The following is a 25,255-nucleotide window of genomic DNA, read 5'->3' on the forward strand; positions in this document are numbered from 1 at the left end:
TGAAATTCTTGGTATTCTGGCAGTATTTGCAAAATGACAGGGGTTACTGTAGCTAAGCCAATATTTGGATTTCTTGGATAACAGGTTTGTGCACAATCTGGAAAGGTTATCCTCTTTGCTCGCCAGTCAATTCGAGGATTATGTGTTTCCAACCAAGGGATTCCTAGAATTACTTGAAATTGCGGAGCCTTGATTACATCAAACACGATTGCCTCCCGATGTCCGTCTTGACCCAACAATGTCACTTCAGTAGTGGAGTGTGTTACCGGCCCAGAGGCGATTTCGGTTCCATCCACTGTGGTGATGACATCCTTACTGGTTTGAGGGCAAAGAGGGATGTTGATCCTGGAAGCCAATTCACGATCCACATAGTTTCCTATAGCCCCACTATCGATGTATGCCTTAATGGCATGTAACCGCCCAGGCTGCTTCGGATTTACGAGGGCCATTGGCATGATGAAATGCGAGGTCAGAGTTTTTAAGCTCGGCAAGCGGACGCCTACGCTTGTCGGGCGTGGTCGTTTCCCGACTCAGATGCCATCAGGTTCTTATCAGCGACTCCTACCGCCTTCTAAGACGGTTTATAGGGCAACCTCGTAAAAAGTGTCCAGAAGCCCCACAATAAAGGCATAATTGCATTTGCCGTCTTCGTTCACGCTCTTTTTGATTTAAAGGGCCTTTAACCCCTCCAATTTGCATAGGTTCAGTAACATCGGCACCCTTAGGGTTAACATGGGTTTTGACCAAAACCCGGGTCTCAAACTTGGACCGATCTGTCTTTCTGTTTTGAAGCCTGTGATCTAATTAGACCACCAAGTCTATATATTCAGAGCAGTCTTGGGGTGGATTTACGACCTGGGCCAGGACATCCTCAAGTTCTCCACGTAGACCTCGATGGAATAACTTGATTCTTTTATCCTCCGGCCATCCAGTCTCCACAATTAACCTATTGAAGTTCGCGATATAAGCTAAGAGGTCCAGGTTACCCTGTCGTAGGGATAGAAGCTTGTTGTCAAGGGCCTGTCCCTGAGAATGCCGCGCAAAAAGTCTTTCCATGCTTGTCTGGAAGGCTTGAAAGTTCCGAAGGATTGGGTCATCTTGAGTAACCAGTGGAACTGACCAATCCACAGCACAGCCGCTGAGATATAGTACAAAAGAGACCTTGGTTTGGTCGTTAGGGAAGGCCCCAGGTCTGCAGAGTAAGTGCAATCGGCATTGATTCATGAATACGGCGAACATTTTGGGGTCCCCGGCAAAACGTTCCGGTGGGGCCAGTGGCATATTTCCAGGTTGATTCATTTGCACGGGGTGATTTGAAACCACTGGGGCGGAATTACCCCCAGAACCTGGTAAAGGAGTTTGACCAGCCTGACCTTGTAAAAGCTGTCTGGCAAGATCATCAGTTCGTTCTTTAGATACAATTTACTCTCTCCTCCTGGCGAGCGGAATGAACTTCAGCCTGTAATTCCCCCAATAGCTGGGCCAGCTGGTCTGTCTCGGAAGTCTCCATAGCGCCCGGGTGGGAAATTGTAGGTAGGCTTCGCGTTCTGTAACGCTCACCTGATTCCCATGGAGGCGCCGACCTGTTCTGGACTGCTATGACCTCTTCTAAGGTGATGCGCAGGACTCGGAAGACGGACTGGACCGGACCCCCAAACCTCGCCCGTCTGGCCCGTAGAAGAATCCTTCTGTAGATGGAAAAGGGGATAAACTGTCTGCTGGATAATGTGTCGGATTCCCCCCTTGCCCCTCTCACACTCCTCGAACCCCCTCTGCGATTCCCCATAGAGTCTCACCTTAGAGTCTGAAAGGACGAGCTCTCCATCCTGCTTCTGATGCAGGGACGCATTGATTTCCAGTTACTTCACTGGATCTCGGGTTTGGTGAGTATTCAACTCCGCTTGACTTTTCCGATATGAGGCCGTAAGTATTCAGTTGCAAAAGTTCAAGCCTTAATTGTCCGTTGTCCTTTTCTCTATTTCAGATGTAGGATGAAGATTCCGCGTAGAGGAATGGATTCGCCGAAGGTAAACTCTGGTGAGTCTTTTTGATGGATGGTTCCCTTAGTGATCTTGCTTTCACCCACTAATGCGTGTGTCTTTTTCCCCTTAGGGGCTGGGGTGCGGCAGTGCCAAAGAAGCGGCGCCGACCCGAGGTGTGGAAAGATTGTCCCAACAAAAATCAGGTAAGTCTTAAGGTGGAAGAATCAGGCCTTCCTCAATCTGGTCCTTCGCTTACCTTTGTTTTGTCTCGGCGACGGATGGTGCCAATGGTCGCTGAAGAGCCCGAGGGCGCCTCGTGAAGGTGAGTGGAACGCGGCCCTGCAGCGAGCGATGCGATGCGCTTCTAAAAATAATGTCTTTTCTCAGGATCGTCGGAGTGATGGTTCCGGACTCCGGATGGAGGTAGGTAAAGTTTGATTATTCACCTTTCTCTCCTTTCCTTCCTTTTCAGGTGTTGCAGGCGGGCGTGGCTGGAGCCAGGATGCAGGAGCAGACACGGTGAGCGTCCAGCTGCTAAATGCAGAACAACGCGAAGCGAGAGCTGCTGTCTGGGCGGGGTTTAAATAGCCCCCAAAGTAGTTCCAGGTAAGTATTCTTCCTCAGCCACGCCCGAGTGGTAAAATAGTCCCATAGGTAAAATAGTCCCTTTCAGACCTCAAGGAGGTCTGGATCCGGCAGCATGGTCTGCTTCAGGTAAATCCATCCAAGCACTCCCATAATGAGCCTGGCGCCTATGGTGCCAGGACTGATGCCTTCTATGAGCCTGGCGCCAGGACAATGTCCAAAGAGCCCCTATAAGGGGTTGCTGGGTCCCTCCCTGGGGACATGTCTGCTTTCGGGGACACTGGGCCTGAACTGGCTTCCCGGGAGTAGGCATCATGACACTCACAAGTCCTGGCCTAGGGAGTTTTTCAGAAGAAGTCACCTCACACTCTAGTCAGAGTCATTAGGGTACATTTGAACAGGTTCATATAAGAAGAGTATTTAAATCCTGGTACAGGATTTTGATTAGAGACAAAAGAGGAAACAATGGTGATCATGAGAGATCCTTAGTATATGTGTAAAGTCGACTAGTTTGTCTTTTTTGTCTGTTGAAGTATGAATATTGAGGCAGTAGAAGCTGTGAAATTATTTTAATAATTGAGAAGCTATAAGTAGATGTCTTGGTGGAGAAATTGGTACCAATTCAGAGACAGACAGATAACTGAAATAGGGTAGGAGGCTTGAGTGGCGATTTTTGAGTGCACTCATTTATTGTTTTAAAAAAAATATTAGAAAGCGGTGAAAGAAGTATGGACAGTCAATTGAGACCTGACACAATGGGAGATATCACTCCTCTGATGCATTTATGTAAGACATTGCCAAGGCACACAGCCAAGCTCAAACAGTATAGTGCGGAATGGGTGAAAAGCATGGCAGATAAGATTTTCATGCCATGGCCACAAGGGGAATCATTGTCAAAAGTGGTATAGCAACACATGACCATATACTTGCATGCTGCGTACACAGGGAAGAAATTAGAGAAACATTTTGCTATTTTAGAACTTTGGAAGATGTACCAGGAAGAGAGAAAATATCTGCCACCCGAGGAGTGGATACTTAACCAGTACAAGGAGGGAGGTGGTGTTGAGCCTTCAGCTCCCCCTACCCCGCTTGAAGCGAAAGGCATTGATATGAAAGACGAAGGGCTGTATCCATCTAGGGAACTAAAAGCGGCGGCAGGGTATAGTAATCCTGCTTATAACAGTGACGATAGCCCAGAGGAAAGTAAGAGAGGAGACCTTCAAGATCCTCCAAGATAAGGAAGAAAAGTGAGCAACTGAATGTATCGACAGAAATAGAAAGAGATTAAGAGATGGGAAGGAGAGAAGGATAAAGCTGACAAGATAACACTTCTGCAGAATGAATGGATGGGAGGAGAGATATTACTCAAGATAGCATGGGAAGTTAGACAAAGAAGACGAAGACGAACAGGATAAAAAAAGACAGGGAACGTGAAAAAAGATGGAAGAAAGACTAATATAAAAGAAAGAGCAACGAGAACAGAAGTATCAGGAGGAGCAACAAAAGAAAGAAAAAAGGGCAGGGGAGCAAAGAAAGTATGATAATTGTTAGGGAGAATTCTCAGAAATGTGTTAATTCCTCTTTACCTTAGAGGCCCCCACTCTTTTGCTGGACTCTAGGACTTGCATTTGTTGCCTGGCGAGAGCAAGACCCCTTCCCCCCCCCCCTCTCTCATGTATTTTAATGTGATTTTGAACTCTGTTTCTTTTGGTTGTGGAGTCTGACAAACTCCATACGCATCATCTTTTGCATTGTGTCACACAGCACCTTCAGTGCAGTGACACAAGGAAGTCTTGCAGATTTCCCAAAGGTTTAAATGCCTTCTCTTTGACAAACTACTGTTTCCAAAAGCAATTAATTGAAATTGACTTTACTTACATTTGTAACCCCTTTGTCTAGCTTCTCATGTAACATTTATATGTTACCCTTTCCTCGATGAATGGCTGGTGGCAGTGGTTTACTTTTAACTACCGTGCATTTGCAGTAAAGCACCCAAGGTGCTTGTCAAAAAGGTACTTTGTCAAAATGGCCCCGGTCTTTTTTCGCCATTTCTTTGTGGAAAGGTCCTTCTTGAGATTTACGCTAAACCAGGTCTGGTCCCTTTGTTCATTTTGTCTTTGGAGGGATTCACAAGTGAAGCCTGCCTATGGCTCCAGGGTGTCTGGCAGGGGCAGGAAGTGAGTGAGTGAGGTGCCCAAAATCCCCTGTGCTTAGTCTCCTAGGAGACAGGAATTCACTCTTAGGTGATTGGCTGGCTGGCTGTCCGGCAAGGACAGCCACCCTACTGGATGACTGACAGCTGGGCTGGAATGAACGGGAGAAACCTGCATAAAAGGCGAAGCTTTTTGGCTTGGAAGGCAGAGTCAACCACTGGACAAAGGAATCTGAAGAAGAACTTTAACATGCTTGCTGCAACTCCTGGACTGTTGGTTTGCCCGGTGAAGCCCTGATGTTGTGCGTAAACTCCATTTCGTTTCAACTAGAGAAGCCCTGCAAGGACGACTTCTCCCCTTGAGTTGGTGGGACCAATGAACTCCAAACTAAGCCACCTGGACATCCTCTTGGAGCTGGTTGAATTTCCACTGCAGATGCTGCTGGAACTGAATAGCCAGGGAGAGGAACACCAGATTGTGTGCGTTACTTTTAAGTTGACCAAGAGCTCCAGGAAGCAGGAATGACCAAGCGTGAGCCACCGCAACTGAGTGCTGGACACCAGATGCAAGGAAAGGCCATCTCAACAGCAAAGAGCCTGCGGTGGTACTGTTTGCTTAGATGCGTGGAGCTGAAACCGTGAATTGCCACTGAATAGAAGTTAGTGCTTTTCTGTCGCCGATCATCCCGTTGCAGTCAGGAGTCCTCCAGACGTCCTCCCTCTTGTCCCCATGACTGAGGCCCAGGAACACAGGATCTGCAGAGCTGCACAGGAACAGAAGCCAGCCAAAGCCCTTTTCTTCCAACCAAAAGGTACTGTGTAATCTTAGCGAACTTACCTCTTGTAGTGTAACTGCACTTGTCCTCGGTTGAGACTTGTTGTGGTTGCTTTTGTAGAGTTGCTGACAGCTTCTTTACTTCACAAGCCTAAACAGCCTGTGGCCCTGCTTTGATTTCTTTTTTTCTCCAAAGATTTCAAAAACATTGTGTGGGGGGCGTGGCTAGCAACGCGATGACGACGTAGGTCTCTGTCGCTGCCGCGACCGCCGCATTAATCCTGATAAAATTGCCTCTTACCACCAACTGCAGGGTGTAGAAATGACCCCTACACACAGCGGACATCACTGTGCCCATCCGGACCGCGGGACGAAAGACATTGGATGCTGGGAACGGAGCTGTGCCGAGGCGAAGGTGGATGCGGGGCCGCCTGGCGTACTCCCAAAATGGCCCCCTAAGCGAAACGATCCTGTGTTTGGCGCGTACTCTGCGGGGCAGCCCCGTGGCGGCCTTCATTAAGCTCCCTGGGTGATCTGCATGGGGAAGCGTCTCCGGTGCGCGGGGGCTGTCTCGACAGGCCGCCGGCCCGCGACCCTGGACGGAGAAGAGGGCGGAAGGAGTTGTGTGCCCTCCCACGGACCTGGAGCGGCTGCCGCCTGGTGAGCGGGACCCCGAGTGAAGTGGACCAGCGGAGGCAGTGGGCTGACGCGCCCTGACCCTGAGGAGCCATCTGCTGGTCTCACCCTACACGAGGGAGGCCAAGGCAGGGCCACGCGGGTGATTGCCCGGGCGCCGACAGACCTCCCCCCCCCATCGCCCCAAGACACAAACTGGTCCGAGCGGGTGGCCTTACCAATTAATAAGCCTGTGAAGTGGGCCCCCCCCCCCTCCGAGAGGGGAGGAACCAGGGGCGGGTGACGGGACATAACACGAGCAGGTCCCGAGTCCTCCCCTTTGGCCTGCAACAACCCCAGTTTGAAACGACACCCAGCGAAGTGGCCCTTCATGAAATTAGAGTGCCCTCAATGTGCAGAGGGGTCTGGAGATCAGCGCTGCCTCATTCTATGCAGAATAGTGGCAACACACCTATGAGATCCTGAACAGCCTCACTCTGTAGAGGGCCACTAACCTGTTTTCCGACCTGTGAACTGCCTTACCCGGGACACCCTACACGCCGTGCTCTGTGCCATTGAACCACCGCCCACAGTAAGGGTCCCCTTCGAGGAGGGTGAGGGAGCTGCAACACCCTCACGACGGGCTCAACAACCGACGCTTCCCACGCCGGGAACACTGCGAATACTGAAGCGATCCAAAGGAGGGGGTCAGCATAACCCCATAGCACGTAATACACGGATTACGGAGTGGTGCATCGTCGTGTGGGCCCCAGCGACACCGAGGGGAGGACAGCAAGAAAACCCCAAACCCCGGCAGGAACACAGCCTGTGGCACGACTCAGTACACAATCTAATGCCCCAGAACACCGAGATGCCTCTACTGATCACCAGGGACTGAACTGGCGGTGGTGTGCAACGCCACCTCTACAATCAGCGGGCTTTGCCCCTGATCACGCCACCTCTCTTCCTGCTGTGGCACACGTACGCGCGGGAGCCATAATCATACACGCTGGGCCGTGCAGCCAACCGCAATTCAGGCCACGCTAAGCCTGAGCGCCTAGAGACAGTGATTACAACTCATGAACAGCGCACGAACCCTCTGAGCTAGCGCCTCCAAGACCGCAAGAGGCAGGAAGTAAGCCCGGCACTGCAGCAACAAAAGGACAGCCTTACTGTTCTGCCACTACACAGCCGTGGTAGGATCGACCCAGCAAACACCCAATGAGACCCTGGCAGGAACATTGCTAAAAAGCCACGACTGCCGGGCTGAGAGCCGACCATGGGCAAAGAAAAGACGAAGAAGCCCACTATGCAGAATAGAATTGAACAATACACTGTGCCCCTGTCACAAAAGGCAATCAAAGATGCAGAGAGAGGGTCTGATGTATTGGGTAAGGAAATGTAAGAGTATACTGCTTCCTTGATTGCTAGTGCCTCTTATTTCTTGTCAGCTGCTGAGACAACAGGAGAGGCCTGAAGCTGGAGAAGAGAGCGACATCACCGAAGAAAATGTGGACTTACGTAAGTAGCCACCATTGTATCTGGGGGACTAAGTCCTCTTATGCAATTTCTCCAGAAAGTGGGATGCACCGTGTTTCACGGGACCAGATATTGTTGAACTAATCACTGAGCGAGCAGTCAAACTTGTCGGGAAGAACACTTGGAACCACCCGAGGGACATCAAGCCCTACAAAGCGGTGGCCTCTTCTAGCATCCATATCAACAGTGCCAACGATCCACAAACAGAAGAGCAGAACAATAACTTGTAATCAGCACAAGCCAGCAGAGGACACCTGATGGTTACCGCTCACGTGCAGGAGAGATAGGGCAAGGCCTTACTACACATCGAGTGAGGGCATACTATTTTTCTTTCCGCACACATTCATTGTGAAAGTGTGACTGTTTTTATTGCATAGTTCCATGATTCCCAGTGAGCCTCATCCTCATCCTGAAACTTTCCAAGGCCAATTCGTTAGGAGGTCTAACAGCACCAGAAGACGCCACCCTAATGTGTATTTCTGCATCTACATAACCTATTTGTCACAAGTATATCCACACCTGGAAAGGGGAAATCTATCTGTACTGTCAGTATTACGCAAACCTAGAATAAAAGCTCTGTCGGAACAGCTATTCCTTCTTACTATGGCAGACTATTTTGCAGGCATTGAATTAATACAATACTAACCCAATAACGCTTGTTTTGTGCATTCCAGGCAGACAACTGATATCGTCAACTACACAAGGATCCAGAAAGGGTGTAAGTGATGGATGACATTATTAAAAGAATGATTATTGTGTCTTATTCTTATGTGGTATTTTCACCCTCATCTTTTGGTGAGTATCTTATACTGCTGTATCCTCTACTAACAACCCCAACTCTAGCAGGTGGAACGACCACGTCAGCATTGTGAGTACACTGCTAGAGTATCTAACATGTGGTACAAGCATGTGACAAAGGTTGGTTAAGAAACCACTGGGGAGAGCTGCTATGTCTGCTCACTAATCCCCTACGCCAGGAGGGCCTCCAGAACACTTATAGCAACTGAAATACCAGCAGCAAGAGCACAATGCTTTATGTACCTATCCATGGTTACAACCCAGGGAAGATTCCAAGGAAAAACAGCAACATTGAGATGGATGTCCAAGGCAACATTTCCCTAGGAGGACAGTTATATAAAGACACCCGACATGATGAACTATTACTGGCAGCTAGACCAGGATATACAATACATAGCTGACAGCCCACAGAAGAGAGAGACAAAAAGGATAACAAAGAATTACCATGCCCTAAGAGAGGACCCAAGGGAATAGGAAGAGTACCGGGATGTTGGAAAAGACCGCAAATGCTTGCGTATGGCCAAATATACACAGCTGAAGGATGGAAGGAGGGAGTAATAGGTAGCAAGGCACACACCATAGAACAGGCACCGGTAAACGCAGTACAAGGAGAAAATGACAAGTGCCTGAAGGAATGGGATGAAAGCACCAAGTTACTGACTTGGGTGGACAATGAAGCTGGACCAATGCCCATAATACCACTGAAGAAACCAGCATTGTGTTTCCAGAACGATGGAGCAGTATAGGTTGGCGAAAACACAGAGTGCAGGTACACAGAAAAACATCCAGCAATGAAGATTGGGATGGCAGTACCAATGTATCACTATTAGGTGTGCAGATCTAAGGCATACCAGAAGCTGCCATCCAGTTGGGGAGGAGTTGGTTTGTTGGTACACATCAATATGCCAGCACTAGTGGTACCGCAGAAGGACATCAAGATAGAAGATTTCCCCAAAATAGACAATATGAAAAGGAAGAAAAGGTCAGGAGAAGTGAGTAAAGTGAAAAGCGACAACTATTTCTCATCAGCATCAGAAGCATCACTGGACGATATGCCACCTGAACACCAGCTGTTCAGTAGGACAGAACTGTCTTTCACGTCAGTAGTACCAGCTGTGCAAACATACACAAACACAAAGTGGTTGCAGATAACGGGATGGGAGCTGATGCAGACAAACTCAACAGTAAATGGCTTCAACATGATAAAAGAAGAGCTCCCAGCAGTAAGGTTAATTGATGTCCAGAACACATGTTCTAGACCTTCGCATATCAATGGAAGGAGGTGTTTGCGCTAAAATCAGGAGTTCCTGTTGCACGTTTGTGCCCACAAATGACGGAGAAAATGATATACTGACAGAAGCCGTAATAAGATATCGAAAATGCAGACCAAAATGGAGGAGGAAGCCAAAGGAACAGTAAAGGACCAGGGTTGGCTGTCATATATATGGTCAAGGATGGCAGACAAACTAAAAGTATTACTAGGAGCACTAATAATAGTACTAGTAGGACTGTGTGAGATTAAGATCTGCAATCCACAATACGATTTGATAGGGATGAAAGTGTTAGTGGATATAAATGTTGAGGGTGAAAAGGACAAGATAGTGGAAGAAAGAAGAAACCTGAGGGCAAAGTTAAAGGAGTGCTCACTGTTCCTGACTGAGATAACATTAGAAGATCCCTTTGACAAGGTATGACGCAACCTGGAAGGAGACTGCAGTTACATGACATGGAGTTTCGATGACCATGCAAATTACTATGGACATCAACAAAGATATGGCTACCAAAAGCAACAGTGACTAAGTATGGTGGTTTGGTCGACAAGTCAACCAGGGGACTGGGGGGGGGGACTGAAGAGGGTCCTTGGGATGCCCCTCCTCACCCCCATGAGCATTCTAACCTGAAGAGTCAAGAACGCACAAACCAACTCACTGTTTGGACAGCCCCCAAGCGGGCCAATGACATCCGCATATGCGAAGAGTTATTCTCTTAGACAGCCATTCAAACCTTATCCTGTCAATGTCTCTATGGATACAGGTGCCACTACCCTGATCATGGCTCCAAATGCTTCAATGGATCCGACTGACAAATAATGGAAAACCATTATGCTGATGTCATTAGTGACACCACGACATAATCATGTTAGTCATGCAACAAACTCGCAGCCACGCACGAAGTTACACAGACCCACACGTGCGCACATGAAGAACATGCTTACACAGTTCTGTAGATAGGAGACAGATACATATACATACAGTCTAAAGCTTTTATTATTTTCCTCATTCGGCAAGTGCAGAAACGCTTCATGGAAGGCAAAACAAGAGATGCAGAGCAAGCTTGCAGACACTTATCGCAACTAACCCTATGGAACTGCAGGATCGTATAACAAGCCTGGAAGATCCAAATACTACAAACCTATAAGAAACATAGCACGGTATAGATATAGAGAAATCATAGTATAACTATAATAAGGTTACATGAAGCCACAAGCCACAGGACGAGAGGTGAAGAAAAGCAGAACTAGGCTGCACAGAACAGCAGGCCAGTGCTCGCAGCCAAGGTCAGAGACAAACAGCACATTTCAGAGTGGAGAGACAAGGAGCAAACTGCAAAAGAGAAGAATAAATCCTCATAAATTGCAGACCACAGAGCTCGATTTCATGATCCTCAACCAGGTGATCATGCAGCTGAGCCAGACAATGGTCATTTACCCACGGTGGACAGACGAACAGTTCTCAGGTCATTTACCCACGGTGGGAAGACGAACAGTTCTGAGCTACAGACTCAAAGTGAAACATGGATTCTTTAACAACGTTCCAACACTGAGGCACTCGCAGGCAAAAGTGGTAGCATTGACAATTACATTGGGAACACAATCTTTCTCATCACCTTGAGAAGGTGTATGTTAATGTTAAAGGATATTTGTACCGCGCACTATCACCACCGGAGTGGTCCCCTGGCGCTCTGGTGGCTCTGAAAAAGGGGAGGAGGGAGGGTGGATTAGTGGGAATAAGCTGGAAAAGTGCAAGAGAGCAGTGATGTGCTGTTGGCAGCCTCAGCCCGGTGGGTCCATTGGCTGGGCTTGGGGTGTTTTACGGTCGGTAGTCGTCGTGTGCCGTTGTGCAAGTCTATGTGTGGTTTGTTTTGTTGTTGCAGTGTTGTGAAGTTTGTGCGGATTGCTGCGTTTTAGGTTTATGGTTGTGTTTGGTTAGAGTTTGAGAGGTGTATGCAGACGGATGAAATTGTTAGTTGGTTGATTAGTTGGCATTGCTGCCCTTGCAATTATGGGATTCCATCTAGGTGCGGTACATGCTGACATTCACATTTCAATCTAGATGTGGCGCAAGCTAAACTTCAGGTCCCAACAGGTGTGGCACTAGCTAAAATTGGCAAGTAAGTTAATATGCGTCACAAGGCAACATTTACAATCCACTTACTGTGGTCACAAGTCTTCCCAAGTATGTATTGTCTAAGTCTATGGCAGTCTACGTTATTGAAGGTAAGGTAGAGTAACAGGGGCTTTCTGGAGTAGAGCAATTGCTCTACCCCTCCACCCATGCCACACTCACAGTTTTGTTGGTGTCTGCTGGCTTCCTTGGTTTCCCCTGCTGACACCTGCAGACACATATTGGAGCCTCCAATGTAGGAGCCGCCCTTTGCCTCGGGCCCTTAGCTGCAGGGGCTGCTGGGCAGAGGGCTGCCCAGGTCAAGTCCAGTATAAGGAGGGGTTAGCCAATGGGAGTCGGGGGGTGGGTGCGGGACGCGGTACTCTAGGGGAAAGTTGGGGAAGGAGCCTTGCAGACATCACGGGCCACAGTGGGTGAAAATTATGGACAAATTCAAACGCATGGCAGCCGGGACGCAGTGCTTACCCGAGGACCATGGTGGAAAGGTGGACTGGGCACTCGGGAATGATGCGGGCTGTTTGTTTCTTCAAACACGGCCTACGGGCAAATTGGGGCGCGGTGGGCGGGTCGGGAGGCGGGAGGTGGCGAACCACAAAGCAGGGAAGGGAGCAAGGGAACTAGGGCATGGGAGCAAGGATATTTTTAAATTAACGCAGTTTAGGGCAGGAAACAAGTCAAAATGGCCACAGAAAAACCAAGGGACACTCACCACATGGGTTGCAGGTGGACTGAGAATAGAGCTGGGTCCCAGGTCTGGAGAGATCAGCTCCAGCCAGTCAGGGAACAGAAATCCAGGGGTGGATGGTGTTAGGAAGAATTTTCATTTCCGTGCCAATTCCCTTTAACGTTACAGACCTCCCACCTCTTTTGCTGGACTCAGGGAATTTTATATTTTACTCCAGAGTGAAAGGGACCCTTTTCACTTTTCCTGGCTATGATTTTCAATGTTCCTTACTGTTTTATGGAGTCTGGTAAATTCCATAGGCATCTGCGTTTGCATTGTGTGACACAGCACCTTTTGTGCAGTGCCACTGACAAGTCCCTTGGACTTCTAATGTTAAATTTACATTTTCTTGGGTGAACTACTGTTCCCAAGAACAGTAAGATGACCCTTGTCTTACTTATCTTTACTTTATGGGCCCAGCACACACCAACCTATGTAGAGTGCTGGTGGATTACCTACCTATTCTTTTAACTCATTCCTCATGTAACATTTTGTTATACTAACTCACTTGAATGGCTGTTGGTAGTGGTTTCTTTTTTACTACCTAGTGACATGCATCTGCAGGCGGATACCTCAGATGCAGGGCTGCACCAAGTGTGTCCATTATCGCAAAATGGCCCCTGTATTCTTTTTTCGCCATTTGTTGTTTGTTTCTTCTGGGCTTTTTTTACTCGGTTTGCATCAGGTTTGAGTTCTTTGTGCAGTTTGCCTCTAGCGGGCTTCAGCCCTGCAGCCCGGCCAGGCTCCAGTGTCTCTGGAAAGGCAGGAAGTGAGGGAGGGTCCTGAAACTTCTGTCCTTTGTCTCTAGGTGTGCCTGAATGAAAACAGTTCAATTTTTTTTTTTTTTTAAACTTTTATTTTTGCTGGCAGTGGTCGCTGACATACACACACAACAGGTCGAGAGTATAGTCAACAAGCATAACAAGGTACGTTGCACAGGAATGTTCACAAACAACAATATACATTGTCAGACAGAGTTCGGCTGAGTAAGATATTAGGGAGCACAATATACAGAAGTGGGGCTTAGGGCGAGCTGTCCGCCAAAGGGGCAGCGTCGAGGCCGTTAAGGTAGCTGTTGAAGGCAGTCCAAATGTTTTTGGGCCGGGACCGGCCTGGAAGGGTAGTGATGTAGTCCTCCTCACAGTTACGGGACCAGGTCACTAGATTTAGCCATTTCTGGAAGGTAGGAGGGGCCGAACAGTTCCAGTTTTGAAGGATACATTTCTTAGCAATTGCGCAACATACGTTTAGCAGTATGGCCTCCCCTCTGGCGCCCTTATCAACCCATAGACCAAACAACACCCCCAACGGATCAGGCTCGAGCACTGCATCGCAGAAACCGGACATGGTCTTAATAATCTCGTCCCAGAATGGGGCCAGGTTAGGGCAATCCCAGAACATGTGGAGATGACCTGCATCCTCCGCCCCGCAACGGGGGCAAAGTCGCGTGTCGGAGTGGGCGAATTTGGAAAGTCTGCGTGGGGTATAATATAGCCTATTCAGCAATTTGTACTGTATAGTGCGATGTCGAAAATTAAGGGAGACCCTACTGGTGTGGGAGCACATTTTACCCCACAATTGTTCTGAAATGACAACCCCCAGTTCAGAGGCCCAGTCCTCTCTCGCCTTGGAGGGCGGTGGTGCTGAAGCGGTGAGCAGGAGTTTGTACAATGATGAGACCACTCCACGCGCCCCCCCGGAGTTGGCAATGTAGGAGATGGCAGGGTGGTCTGGGGGTTCGCTGGGGAACACGGGCCAAGCCGCCCGGAACGCCGCACGGAGTCGATAATACTGTAGTAGCTCAAGTGGTGAGCCCGAGTGGGCTGGCTTCCACGTCTGTGGCGTTATGAATACCCCATCCGAGTAGAAGTCAGTAAGGGCCAGATAACCCAGGTCCCGCCAGTGCCGTGCCAGGGCTGTGTCATTCGTGGGTTCCAATCCGGGGACCTGCCATGCGGGGAGCCATTTGTAGTAAGGGTGAGCTTCGGAGTCTGCAGCGAATATCCGCCTCCAGGCCAGTAAGGTGGCCTGGACAGGGTCTATGGGAGAGTTAGGCTCATATCTCCGATGTAAGAGTAGGGACATAATATTAACACCGGAGGCAGCAAGGGTTTCAAGCTTGACATGCGGGCGAGAAGGAGGACCAGGGTACCAGTACGTGGCAAATTGTGCCTGCGCTGCGGTCCAATAGCTCATCAAGTCAGGGGCCGTGAACCCTCCCCTGTCGTAGGGAAGAGTCATAGCGCCCCACTTTTTCCGCACAGCGCCAGAGTGCCACAAGAACTGAGCACACAGCTTGTGTAGATCAGTGAAGTACCTCTTTCCAGGCCAGATGGGAACATTAGTAAACGTATACAAAAACTTAGGGAGCAGTATCATCTTGACCAGTGACAGCCGCCCGGCTAGTGATAAGGGAAGAGAGCGCCAGCGCTCCAGTTTGGCTTCGGCCAGTGCCGCCACTGCCACATAGTTGTCAGTCAAAAGAGCCTCCCTAGTCAAGGACACGTGAACCCCCAGATATTTGATCCCGTTGGGAGACCACCGGAGCGGGTACTCAGTGGCCGGCTGATGTGTGGAGTGCGTGAGGGGGAAAAGTTCGGACTTGGTGCAGTTTATAGTGAAGCCTGAGAATGTCCCGATGCGAGTGATGTCCCGGAGGAGAGGGTCAAGGTGGGAATCTGGGTCCCTAACGAACAGCAGGACGTCGTCAGCGTACAGGGAGACAATTTCGGGGGTGCCCTGAAGACGTATCCCTCTGCGCATGTGCCGTTCCCTGATGAAGTCTGCCATAGGCTCAATGGCAAGAGCAAACAGAATTGGGGAGAATGGGCAGCCCTGACGGGTGCCCCGAAAGAGAGGAAACAGAGCTGAAGTTTGAGAATTAACGCGAACTCTGGCAACCGGGGAGGTGTATAATAATCTGATGTACGAGATCATCCCAGGACCAATGCCCATGGTCTCCAGGACCAGCCACATGTATTTCCAGGAAACCATGTCAAAAGCCTTCTGGGCATCCAAGGTAACCGCCACCGCACCCACATTCTGGTCAATGCGGGCCATCACGTTGAGAAGCCGTCGAATATTGTGTGATGTGGATCTGCCAGGGACAAAACCGGATTGGTCCTCATGTACCATGTAAGGCATAACCGGAAGAAAGCGATTGGCAATCACCCTGGCGAAGATTTTCGTATCCAGGTTCATAAGTGAGAGGGGGCGATATGAACCACATTCATCAGGCGGCTTGCCAGGCTTAAGGAGAACCGTGATGACAGCCTCGCGTAGAGATGGGGGAAGAGAGCCCAGGCGCAGGGATTCGTTCCAAACCTCGAGCAGTTCAGGGCCCAGTATGGCTACATGCTCCTGAAAGAATTCAGCCGTAAGCCCGTCGGGGCCCGGTGCTTTCCCCTTCGGGAGGCTGGAGATGGCCTCTACTATTTCATTCAGGGTAAAGGGGGAGTCCAACTGTTCCCTCGTAGCCTGGGAGACGATAGTGGTGGGGATCTGGGCGAGAAGCTCACGCATCTGGGATTCGCCATGTTCGGGGGGTTGCGAGTACAGTTCAGAGTAAAAGTCTGCAAAGGTCTCCAAAATGTGCTGGTCAGACCACTGGGTCAACCCGTTGTTATCTTTGACGCAAGTGATTTGGGCTAGGCCCCACTCCCCCCTGGCCAAGGCGGCCAGTGTTTTGCCAGGTCTGTCCCCCTCACCGTATTTCCGCGCCGCCTTAGGTCGGCTAAAGTACTGCACCTCCCTGATGGCCTGTTCGTTGAAAAACTTGAGTTCCTCGCTTATCTGGGAAAGGATGACAGGGTCAACCGAGGCAGGGTGGGCCCGCTCAAGATCTCGCAGTTTGGCTTTGGAGCGCGACAGGGAGGCCCTTATGGACTTGAGGACCCCGGACTCCCTAGAAATGGCTGCCCCCCTAATGAAAACCTTGAAGGCGTCCCAACGGATCCCCCGGGTGGTGTCCTGTGGTGAGTTGAATTCAAAGTAGGACTGGATATCTGACAGAATGTCAGCCCTGAAGACAATGTCCTGCAGGGCGGCCGATTTAAAGCGCCAAGTATTAATGGTGGGAGCCAGAATGCCCATATTGACAGTCAGTAGGACCGGTGAATGATCAGACAGAGTACGTGCAAGTATACGAATATCTGAAACCCTGCCAATCAGTTGGCCCGACAATAGGATCAGGTCAATTCTAGAAGAGCTGTCGTGCACCGATGAATAATATGTGTATTCCCGCGTTAGCGGATGAAGGGCTCTCCAACTGTCCAGGATGTCAAGTGACTTGCAGTGTGACAAGAGCCTGCGCGCTGCGCTCGCTAAGGGTCTGGGGGCAGAGCCGGTCCTGTCCACGGCGGGGTCCAAAATAAAGTTCATATCACCACCCCAAATGATCTGTACACCCACGTATCCCAGGAGTATGGACACTACTTGGTCAATAAATTCAGGGGAGTCTACATTGGGGCCATAGGTGTTCACGAGTAGATAATCTCTATTGGAGATGGCGCAGTGCAGGATAATGTATTTCCCCCTGAGTCAATATAGCTCCTGTGAAGAACGAATTTGAGAGACTTGTGGATTAGTGTCAGCACTCCACGGGCCCTTGTAGAATATGTCATGAAGTACCTGAGGGGTCCCCAGGTGGGTGCTATGCTTCTGGCCAACGGACCAGTGGAATGTGTTTCCTGCAGGAGTAATACCTTGCAGTGGTGCCTATTGGCGTAAGCCATGATCCTGCGACCCTTAGTGTAATTACTGAGGCCGCGGACATTCCATGTCATTATAGTCACAGCCATATTAGTGCCCTAGTCAATGAAATCCCTGGACAAGGAACCCAGGGAGAGTGATCCAACGTCAGCGGACGCCGGGTCCCCCGTCCCCCAGTACCGGACCCCAGTACCAGGGTCACCAGATCTCCCAATCTCAGAGTGACCATGACTGAAGCTGACACATGCATCTCGACAGGCTTAGTGAACATCCCACCATAGTTGTTGAAATACAGAAACAGGATGATGCATAATTAGACAAAAGCGACCCGATGTGTAGCCGGCTGCCAGCCCGCCACTACCATTTTCAAAAACATGTCCCCAATCCCCACCCATGCCACCTCCCACCCTCACTGCCCACCCCCAACTTGCAGTGTGAATCCCCCACCCTCCCCTGCAGGTGTCTCCAGCTAGCCTGACTCTCCCAAAAACGTGGAGGTCAGGGGGCGAAATCCAACAGGGATCACGTCCTTCCCGTGCCCAACAGGGGCACCAAAGCAGTGACAACCAACAAACCAAGAACATTGCAATTGCAGCGAGGTGTGCTGTAGCCGTGTGGGCGGCTTTGTGGACTGATGTGTAGGACAGCAACGCCGTCAGTAGCAGGTTCTGCGGTAAACGGATCACCAGACAGGCCTCCATAGCCAGCCGAGCACCGCGCCCGGTTAGGCGCTTAGGGGGCCTGAACCATAGGACTGTTGTGCGTCGTTTCAATGATCACGTTCCGATTGATGGATAACCTGGACGAAAAAAGAGGTGTCCGATCAGTGTGTAGCATCAGCTCAGTCACCCTCAGCCGGAGCTCCCGCCGGATTGGGAAGCGGCAGGTGCGCCTCGATGAATTTCACCGCCTCCTCTGGTACATTATGTGTAATTTTGAGGCGAGCTGGAAACAGGATAGCATAGGGGACATTCCGCTCTCTGAGTAGCCTCTTGACTCCAATGAATTGGCGCCTCTCTTGCTGGACCGCCACAGAGAAGTCCGGGAAGATTCTCACTGTGTGTGACTCGAAGCGCAGGTCACCCTTCTCCCGCGCCAGGCGGAGGATAAGATCTCTGTCTCTATAGTTGAGAATCCTGGCTATGATGGGTCTAGGGATGTTACCCGGTCTGGGCCTGGGAGACAGAGCCCGATGGGCGCGCTCAATTGTGAAATATGGGGACATGGCAGGGTCGCCCAGGAGGGCCTTCAACAAAGACTCGACCGCGTCTTCCATGCGACCCTTCAGGGCACTTTCAGGGACTCCGATAATACGCAGATTATTCCTGCGGGAGCGCGACTCAAGGTCATCACACTTCGCTTTCACATTTCGCATGTCTCGAGACAGTGACGCCACAGTGTCCTGTAGCACGTGTATAGCATCCTCGTTAGTTGATATACGGTTTTCAGTGTCTGTGATTCTAGTCCCCGCCTGATCCACCCGTGTTTTTAAAGAGGCAACATTGGCATTGATGTCGTCGAGTTTCTCGTGAAAGGAAGCAAAGTTTTTTGCCATGGCTTCCATGACCATGGTCAGGTCCGGGGCCGCAGGAGAAGGGCGAATGTTGACCACCAGCTCCTCAGAAATAGGCAAGTCCTGGTCAGCCTCCCCCCTCGGGACAGCTTTAGTAAATCTATCCATGGCACCCCCTTTGGAGGACCCCTTGATCTTGCTAGGCATCGTGGGTTGGTGCTCGGGGGTGGAACAGGTAGTGGTCCCAAGAACAGATACAAGAGTGCGGAGCCTATGCCAGGGGGGAGAACTGTGGTCGCCGAGGCTTCCCGGGGTGAAAGAGATCAGGGCTCAGCGGTAGCTGATTGGGGCGTGATGGTGTTGGGCAGCTCCCAAAGCCCACAGAGTGGAGAAGCCCGGGCCACAGAGGCAGCCGACCCGGGACACGGATCCAAGGGTGGAGCGCCACAAAGCCCCTCCGCCACACCCCCAGCACCACAGGCAAGTCACAAGCGGGGACGTAGCGAGCAATGTCCACTTTGAGGCTGCAGCGAATATCCAAGGAGGGGCACCCAGTCCAGCCCCTCCAAGCGGCCCAAAAAGTGGAGAGACTAGCAGCAGAGTCAGCGGGAAGGACGCGGGTGTCCAGACCAACCCGCCAGGAAGGGAGCCGCACTCAGCAGGAAGCCGACAGAAGGAGTGGCCCACCAACAGGAGAGAGCCGGGGCCAGATCCCCCACAACTAAGGGCCCCAGCCTCAGCCCCCAGCCGCAGCAGGCAGCGGCGCAGCGATGGGTCCCCCAACGGGCCGCAGTCCGCCCAGGACGGGGGGAGGGGCCGGGCCGGCTCCGCAGCTCCAACTATGGCGGCGAACACAGCCGCAGCAGGGATGTAGGGCACTCAGCTAGCCGCCTCTCACCTCCCGGGGGCGTAGCCCCGCACTCCCCCGAGCCCCCGCTGCCCCGCCGCCCAGCAGGGGACCGCGACGGAGAATCGCCCGCAGCCGGATGGATGGGCCGGGGCGCGCTCCGCGTCGGTCACGGCTCCGAGATCACAGTCGGGCCGCACCCCGGGGGGGCCGGGCACAGGACGCCCGGAAGCCGCCGGGGCTCCGATCGGGCCGCAGTCCGCCCGATCGAGCGCCCGGGAGAAGTGCCCAGGCCCTGGGAAGGGGGAGGGCCTCGGCCGACGCCGCGTACGCCGCGGGGGAGAGGGCCGGAGTCTGGTCGCCGGATCAGAGGCCTCGCACCTGGGGTCGCAGAGGAGCCGGAATTTCGCCAGGCAAAGGCGCTAAGATGCGAGGCAAAAGTATTGAGGAGATGAGCGTAAAACGCACAGTGTAGCCGCAGATGTCCGAGGATATCACCCAGTCCCACACGGAGCCCAAAAGCTAGGCAGCCATCTTGGGCTGCTCCACAGCGCCACCAAAACAGTTCCATTTTAAGTGGCTGGCTGTACTGGAGGACAGCCACCCTGCTGTGTGATTGACAGTCTAGGGCAGTGAATGAATGGGAACTTGCATAAAAAGTGAGGTTTTTGGGACTAAGAGCAGAGTAGACCACCGGAGGACAACATCCAAAGAAGACACCAGCAGCACCACTTGGACAGCAAAGTGCCTGGTGAAGGCCTGCAGCTATGCTGACCCCTTTTTGAGTAGACCGGGAAGACCCGTAAAGGACGACTTCCTCCCTTAGGCTGGTGGGACCAACTAGCCTAGAGACAAACTATTTTGGTGCTCCCAGACTTGCGGCGACTTTCCTAGGCTGCAAAAGCCCAATACCTGGGTATCTCGACCATCTGAATGCATTGTCGTCCGAATTTGGCCAGATCTTCGTGGGTATCCAGAGGACTCTAAGAAGCAAGAAATCCGCGTCCAGAGTCCCCCTATCCCAAAGTTGAGGCTAGGTCTGGAAAAGATCCAGGGATATGCTAATTTCGGGACTGTCGGGGCTGGGGGCTAGCTAGCCTTTTTGGTTGTAACCCCTGAGCTTATATCTGGGGCTACAACCAAAAGACCCGGGGCTCTGGCCCCTCAGCCCCCCACCCCCTTAGAAACGCCTCTGTGGCCTCACCAGAGTCCGGGACCAAGGGATCAGGAAATCCTAAACAGAGCTTTTCGTTCTTCATTGGCGCTGAAGAAAAGGCGCCAAAACCACAAAGAGCCACTGAATCAACGGAAATCATTGCTGCAGAGTCCCTCTCTCGAATGCTGCCGCAGGAGCCTGCCAGACCTTCCTCCCTTTCGTCACCACGACCTAGAACAAGGGTCTACTGCATTGCATCGTGAGGGCAACCAGCTGGAACAGTTTCTTCATTTTCAACATACTGTGGGGCTTGGGGTATTTGATCCTTTTGCCATTTGGGGTGCTTCCTACCTTTGGGAGTGCGTTTTAACCCAACACCAAGCTGACCTCAACTTACCTGCATTGGCCTTACAGCTTGTGCTTTCTTTCTAAAGCTAACTCCTCTTGAGTTGCTGTGATTTCTCTTTTGAACACTCACTATTTAAGAACATTTATCCAAGAAGAAAAGCATCAGGACTTTGTCTATTGACTTTGGCTGTCCTGGCTCCCTAAAGGCCTCCTTCTGAACCTATTGGCTTTGGCAGTGCTTGTTCCCTAACAGGTCTTAAATGTTGAACACTTTAATGCTGGGATAATTGACTGCCTGCATCCCTTTGGGAGAATCTAACTGTTCTTATAGCCTATCAGTCTGTTCTGATCTAACCCTAACCTTTCCTTCCTGAAAAACTCAATATTGCAAAGGTGATAATATATAAATACTATACTGACCTCAAATGTCGCCACCTCCGGGTGCTGGAACATGTGTAACATATGAATGAATTACTCACCTGCTTTCTGGTTCACTTGTTGAATTGAACCCTAACTTGGAATTACTGTTACAGCTAATTACTGCTTTTAAAGAATGCTTTAAATATCTTTGTGTATAAATAAATAATTATAACTAAGTGTGTAAGTGTTTAATTGGATACTTGTATTTACTAGTTTCATTGCACAGCTCTACAGCTCACATTACCCTTCTTAGGATAAGCCTGGCTGCTCAGTCACACTACCAATGTTTGTAATACAGGCCTATATAAAAAGGTGGGTTTAATACCAAGGAGTTAAGTCTTGTGTAGTCCCACACCAGTTGTACTGCACCAATTCTTACCCAACAGTGCCTTTTCCTGGGGTCCAGATATAGTACTTTCAATCACCTGCAAAGGTCCCTTGTTTCTGGGAGTATTTGCAGGCCGCACACTATCGTGGTTCACCTGTGACTTTCAATGTCCGAATATTATTTTGCTTCCATTCCTCTCTGGCTGGCACTCGAACGTGGAGATCTTCTCTCCTCTGGTGTTCCCTGGGGTTGGTTGCACCTGTGGGATATAGTAACAGGAGGTTTGACCGCAGTAGATTTCATCGAGGGAGAATTGGTCGAATTCTTTCTGCTGCATTTAACGGCAAATGTATGTGGGGGAGTGGGTTAGGGTAATAAAGGAAGTGGGTACTGGAGAGGCTGCGGGGGGATGGGGGGGGCTGCCCTGCATACATTTGCTGTAAATTGTCCCTAAAGAAAGAAAACATTTTGACCAATTCTCCTTCAATGAAATCACATAGAACTGTGCGATACAGCAGATACTTACTCTACTTTAATCCATAATCACAGCCGCCTATGAACTTTGTCGCATTTTCTGTTGGGAAAAACCTTTTACGCACGTTTTAAACTCCTATGTAACTAATGATGGTACTTACCTAAATGTGGCCATTTTACATTGTTCCCTACTGTTTTACACCAAAGGCTGGGTATTTTAGCTGGTAGCTGTGATTTGTTATTACATTCAACATATCACGACACTGCAGGCCTGTCAATATGCTGGCTGAAGAAATCAGGGTGAGCAGCACATATCACAGTTTACAGAGAATCTTCCTACATCCTAGTTGTTGACAAGCACACATTTAATATAAGAACCCATAATTCGTTTTTATGGAGGAAAACAAAATGCATGCATGCCATATGCATAGCCAGCTGCCATGTCGATCACATTCTTCTCAATAATTATAACACTTCGTCTGTGTACCATTGTTTTGGCTACAGGGTGGGGTCAACATGCCACATCATGTGCCAGATCTGAAAAGAAATGTTCTTAAGGAACAGGATAGCAAGAGCATAACTGCTCAGTAATGTACATAGGATTTGTGTCTGTGGAAGCTAATAGACCAGTCATAATGAACATCCTCTACCAGAAACTTAACTATCAGTGCAAATGCAAACAATGGTTTACTCAATGACGTTCCAGATGTTCGTCCTTACCTTTCACAGTTGTGGCCTTCTGTGTGATCTCCACAATTTAGACATTCGCCAGTGTATGGATTACAATCCTCAGCATGTCCGTTACAATTGCATGCTCTGCAGCTTGGAAATCCCCAATAAGCAGGTAAGCATCTGTCACACTGTCGACCATACGCTCCGTGTATACAAGGGCACTGTCCAGTCATGGGGTCGCAGAAGACATGCGCAGATCCTTGCAAATTGCATTCACAGGCTAGAAACACATAAGAAAGCAGATTGAGGCCATCAAGCTTTAACCCTGCAAATAAGTCTCCATAAAGTGGTGAAAATATCACTGAAACCTTGCTCAACTGCACCACCAGTGGTCACATGTGTTACCTACAGTATCACTGCAGGTGAAACAGAAAACATGTGTTGGGGAGTTTTTTTCAAAGATCCACCCAAATAATTGGCAATACAGAGCTCCAACTTCTAGTACAAGTCTGTGCCACTCAAGGTTTTGGTAGAACGTCAAAGCAGCCAGGTTTATCTTGGGTGGGAGAGAGGGCTGTATCAAGGTACAAAGAACTTGTAGCAAACATATGGTCTAAAGTACGGTGCACAACATGTGGCCCGCGGGCCAAGTGCGGCCTGGCATGTTGATTTTCCTGGCCCGCCAGTATTAAAGACTTTCCTAATAGAGGGCGCCTGCAAGCAGCTACGGCCGTACTCTTGTTAGGAAAGTCTTTTTTTTTTTTACTTGCCGGGCCGGGAAATGCTGACCCTCTATTGGTGGACTGCATTTACTACGTGGCTCTCACGAGTCATTTAGTGCATGTGCTCCACCAATAGAGGGTCACCACTGCGACTGCATTTCAGCCTTGCCACGCCAGCTGCAGCGCAACGACATCCACGGTGCCAAGTGGGGCGCTCTCATGTACTTTTTTGTTGTCTGTGTGTGCTGGGAGTTTGGGGGGGTGGGCGGTGGAGTTTCCAGCATTGCAACAGTGGGTCGGGTGAGGCGCAAAAAAAGTCCTGCTACTTCCCCTGCCCAAATGCAGTGTGCACAATTCCATACATAAGGTCTCATTTAAGCAGCTTACCCTCACATCAACTTTCTTTTGGTAACATTAGTGGCAGATGGCATTTTAACACCTACACTTGCATACGGATTGCACCAACAGAAGTGACCTCATAGAAAAGGACGTTGCGAGGAGCATCATCAGTCTTTGGTTCTTGGTGGCAGCATGGAAGCGACTTTAGAATAGGTTGCCATAAGTAAGCCAAGTGGCAAATAACTTTGTGGAGCAACTCTATAGTCATTAGAATTTGTTTTTTTTATAGCAGCATGATATGTTAACATAAGCTATGAAGTGCATCACTGCAGATGAGGCACAGTGCGATTACATGATTTTCCCAGGATCACACGCTTTGTTTAGTAGTGAAACCGAGATGCAGACAGTTTCATTTGTTGATGCCAATGCTATTTAGCTCACCGTCTTTGTGAGGGGTGCAGGCCATGGGTCACTGTTTTTAGGTGTGGGATTGTGGCCATGGGGCATAGTGTTTGGTTGGAGGGTGGAGGCCATTGGGCATAGTGTCTGGTTGGAGGGTCGAGGCCATTGGGCATAGTGTTTGGTTAGGGGTCGGGGCAATGGGGCATAGTGCTTGGTTGTGGGGGTGGGGGACATTGGGCATAGTGTTTGGTTGGAGGGTGGGGCCATTGGGCATAGTGTTTGGTTGGGGGTGGTGGCCATAGGGCATAGTGTCTGGTTGGAGTGGGGGCCTTTGGGCATAGTGTTTGTTTGGGGGTGGTGGCCTTTGGGCATAGTGTTTGGTTAGGGGGTGGGGCCATGGGGCATAGTGTTTGGTTAGGGGTGGGGGCCATGGGGCATAGTGTTTGGTTGTGGGGGAGCGAGGCATGAGGCATAGTGTCTGGTTGGAGGGTGGGGCCACTGGGCATTGTGTCTGGTTGGAGGGTGGGGGAATTTGGGCATAGTGTTTGGTTGGACGGTGGATGCCATGGGCATTGTGTCTGGTTGGAGGGTGGGCCCATTGGGCATAGTGTTTGGTTGGGGATGGGGGGCATGGGGCATAGTGTTTGGTTGGGGATGGGGGCATGGGGCATAGTGTCTGGTTGGAGGCATGGGGCATAGTGTCTGGTTGGAGGCTGGGGGCCATTGGGCATAGTGTTTGGTAGGTGGGTG

General features: G+C 50.3%; 1 protein-coding gene across 1 annotated transcript in view; it reads right to left on the reverse strand.

Moving 5' to 3' along the window:
- Window positions 1–25,255, reverse strand: part of LAMB1 (laminin subunit beta 1) — a 373,674-nt gene that overhangs the window by 155,422 nt on the left and 192,997 nt on the right. The window contains exon 19 of the mRNA XM_069629156.1: window positions 23,091–23,322. Coding sequence (XP_069485257.1) covers window positions 23,091–23,322 — 232 coding nt within the window. The remainder of the gene's footprint in view (window positions 1–23,090; window positions 23,323–25,255) is intronic.

The sequence above is a fragment of the Ambystoma mexicanum genome, chromosome 12 (assembly GCF_040938575.1).
Source record: "Ambystoma mexicanum isolate Mex_15411 chromosome 12, UKY_AmexF1_1, whole genome shotgun sequence".
NCBI lineage: Eukaryota > Metazoa > Chordata > Amphibia > Caudata > Ambystomatidae > Ambystoma > Ambystoma mexicanum.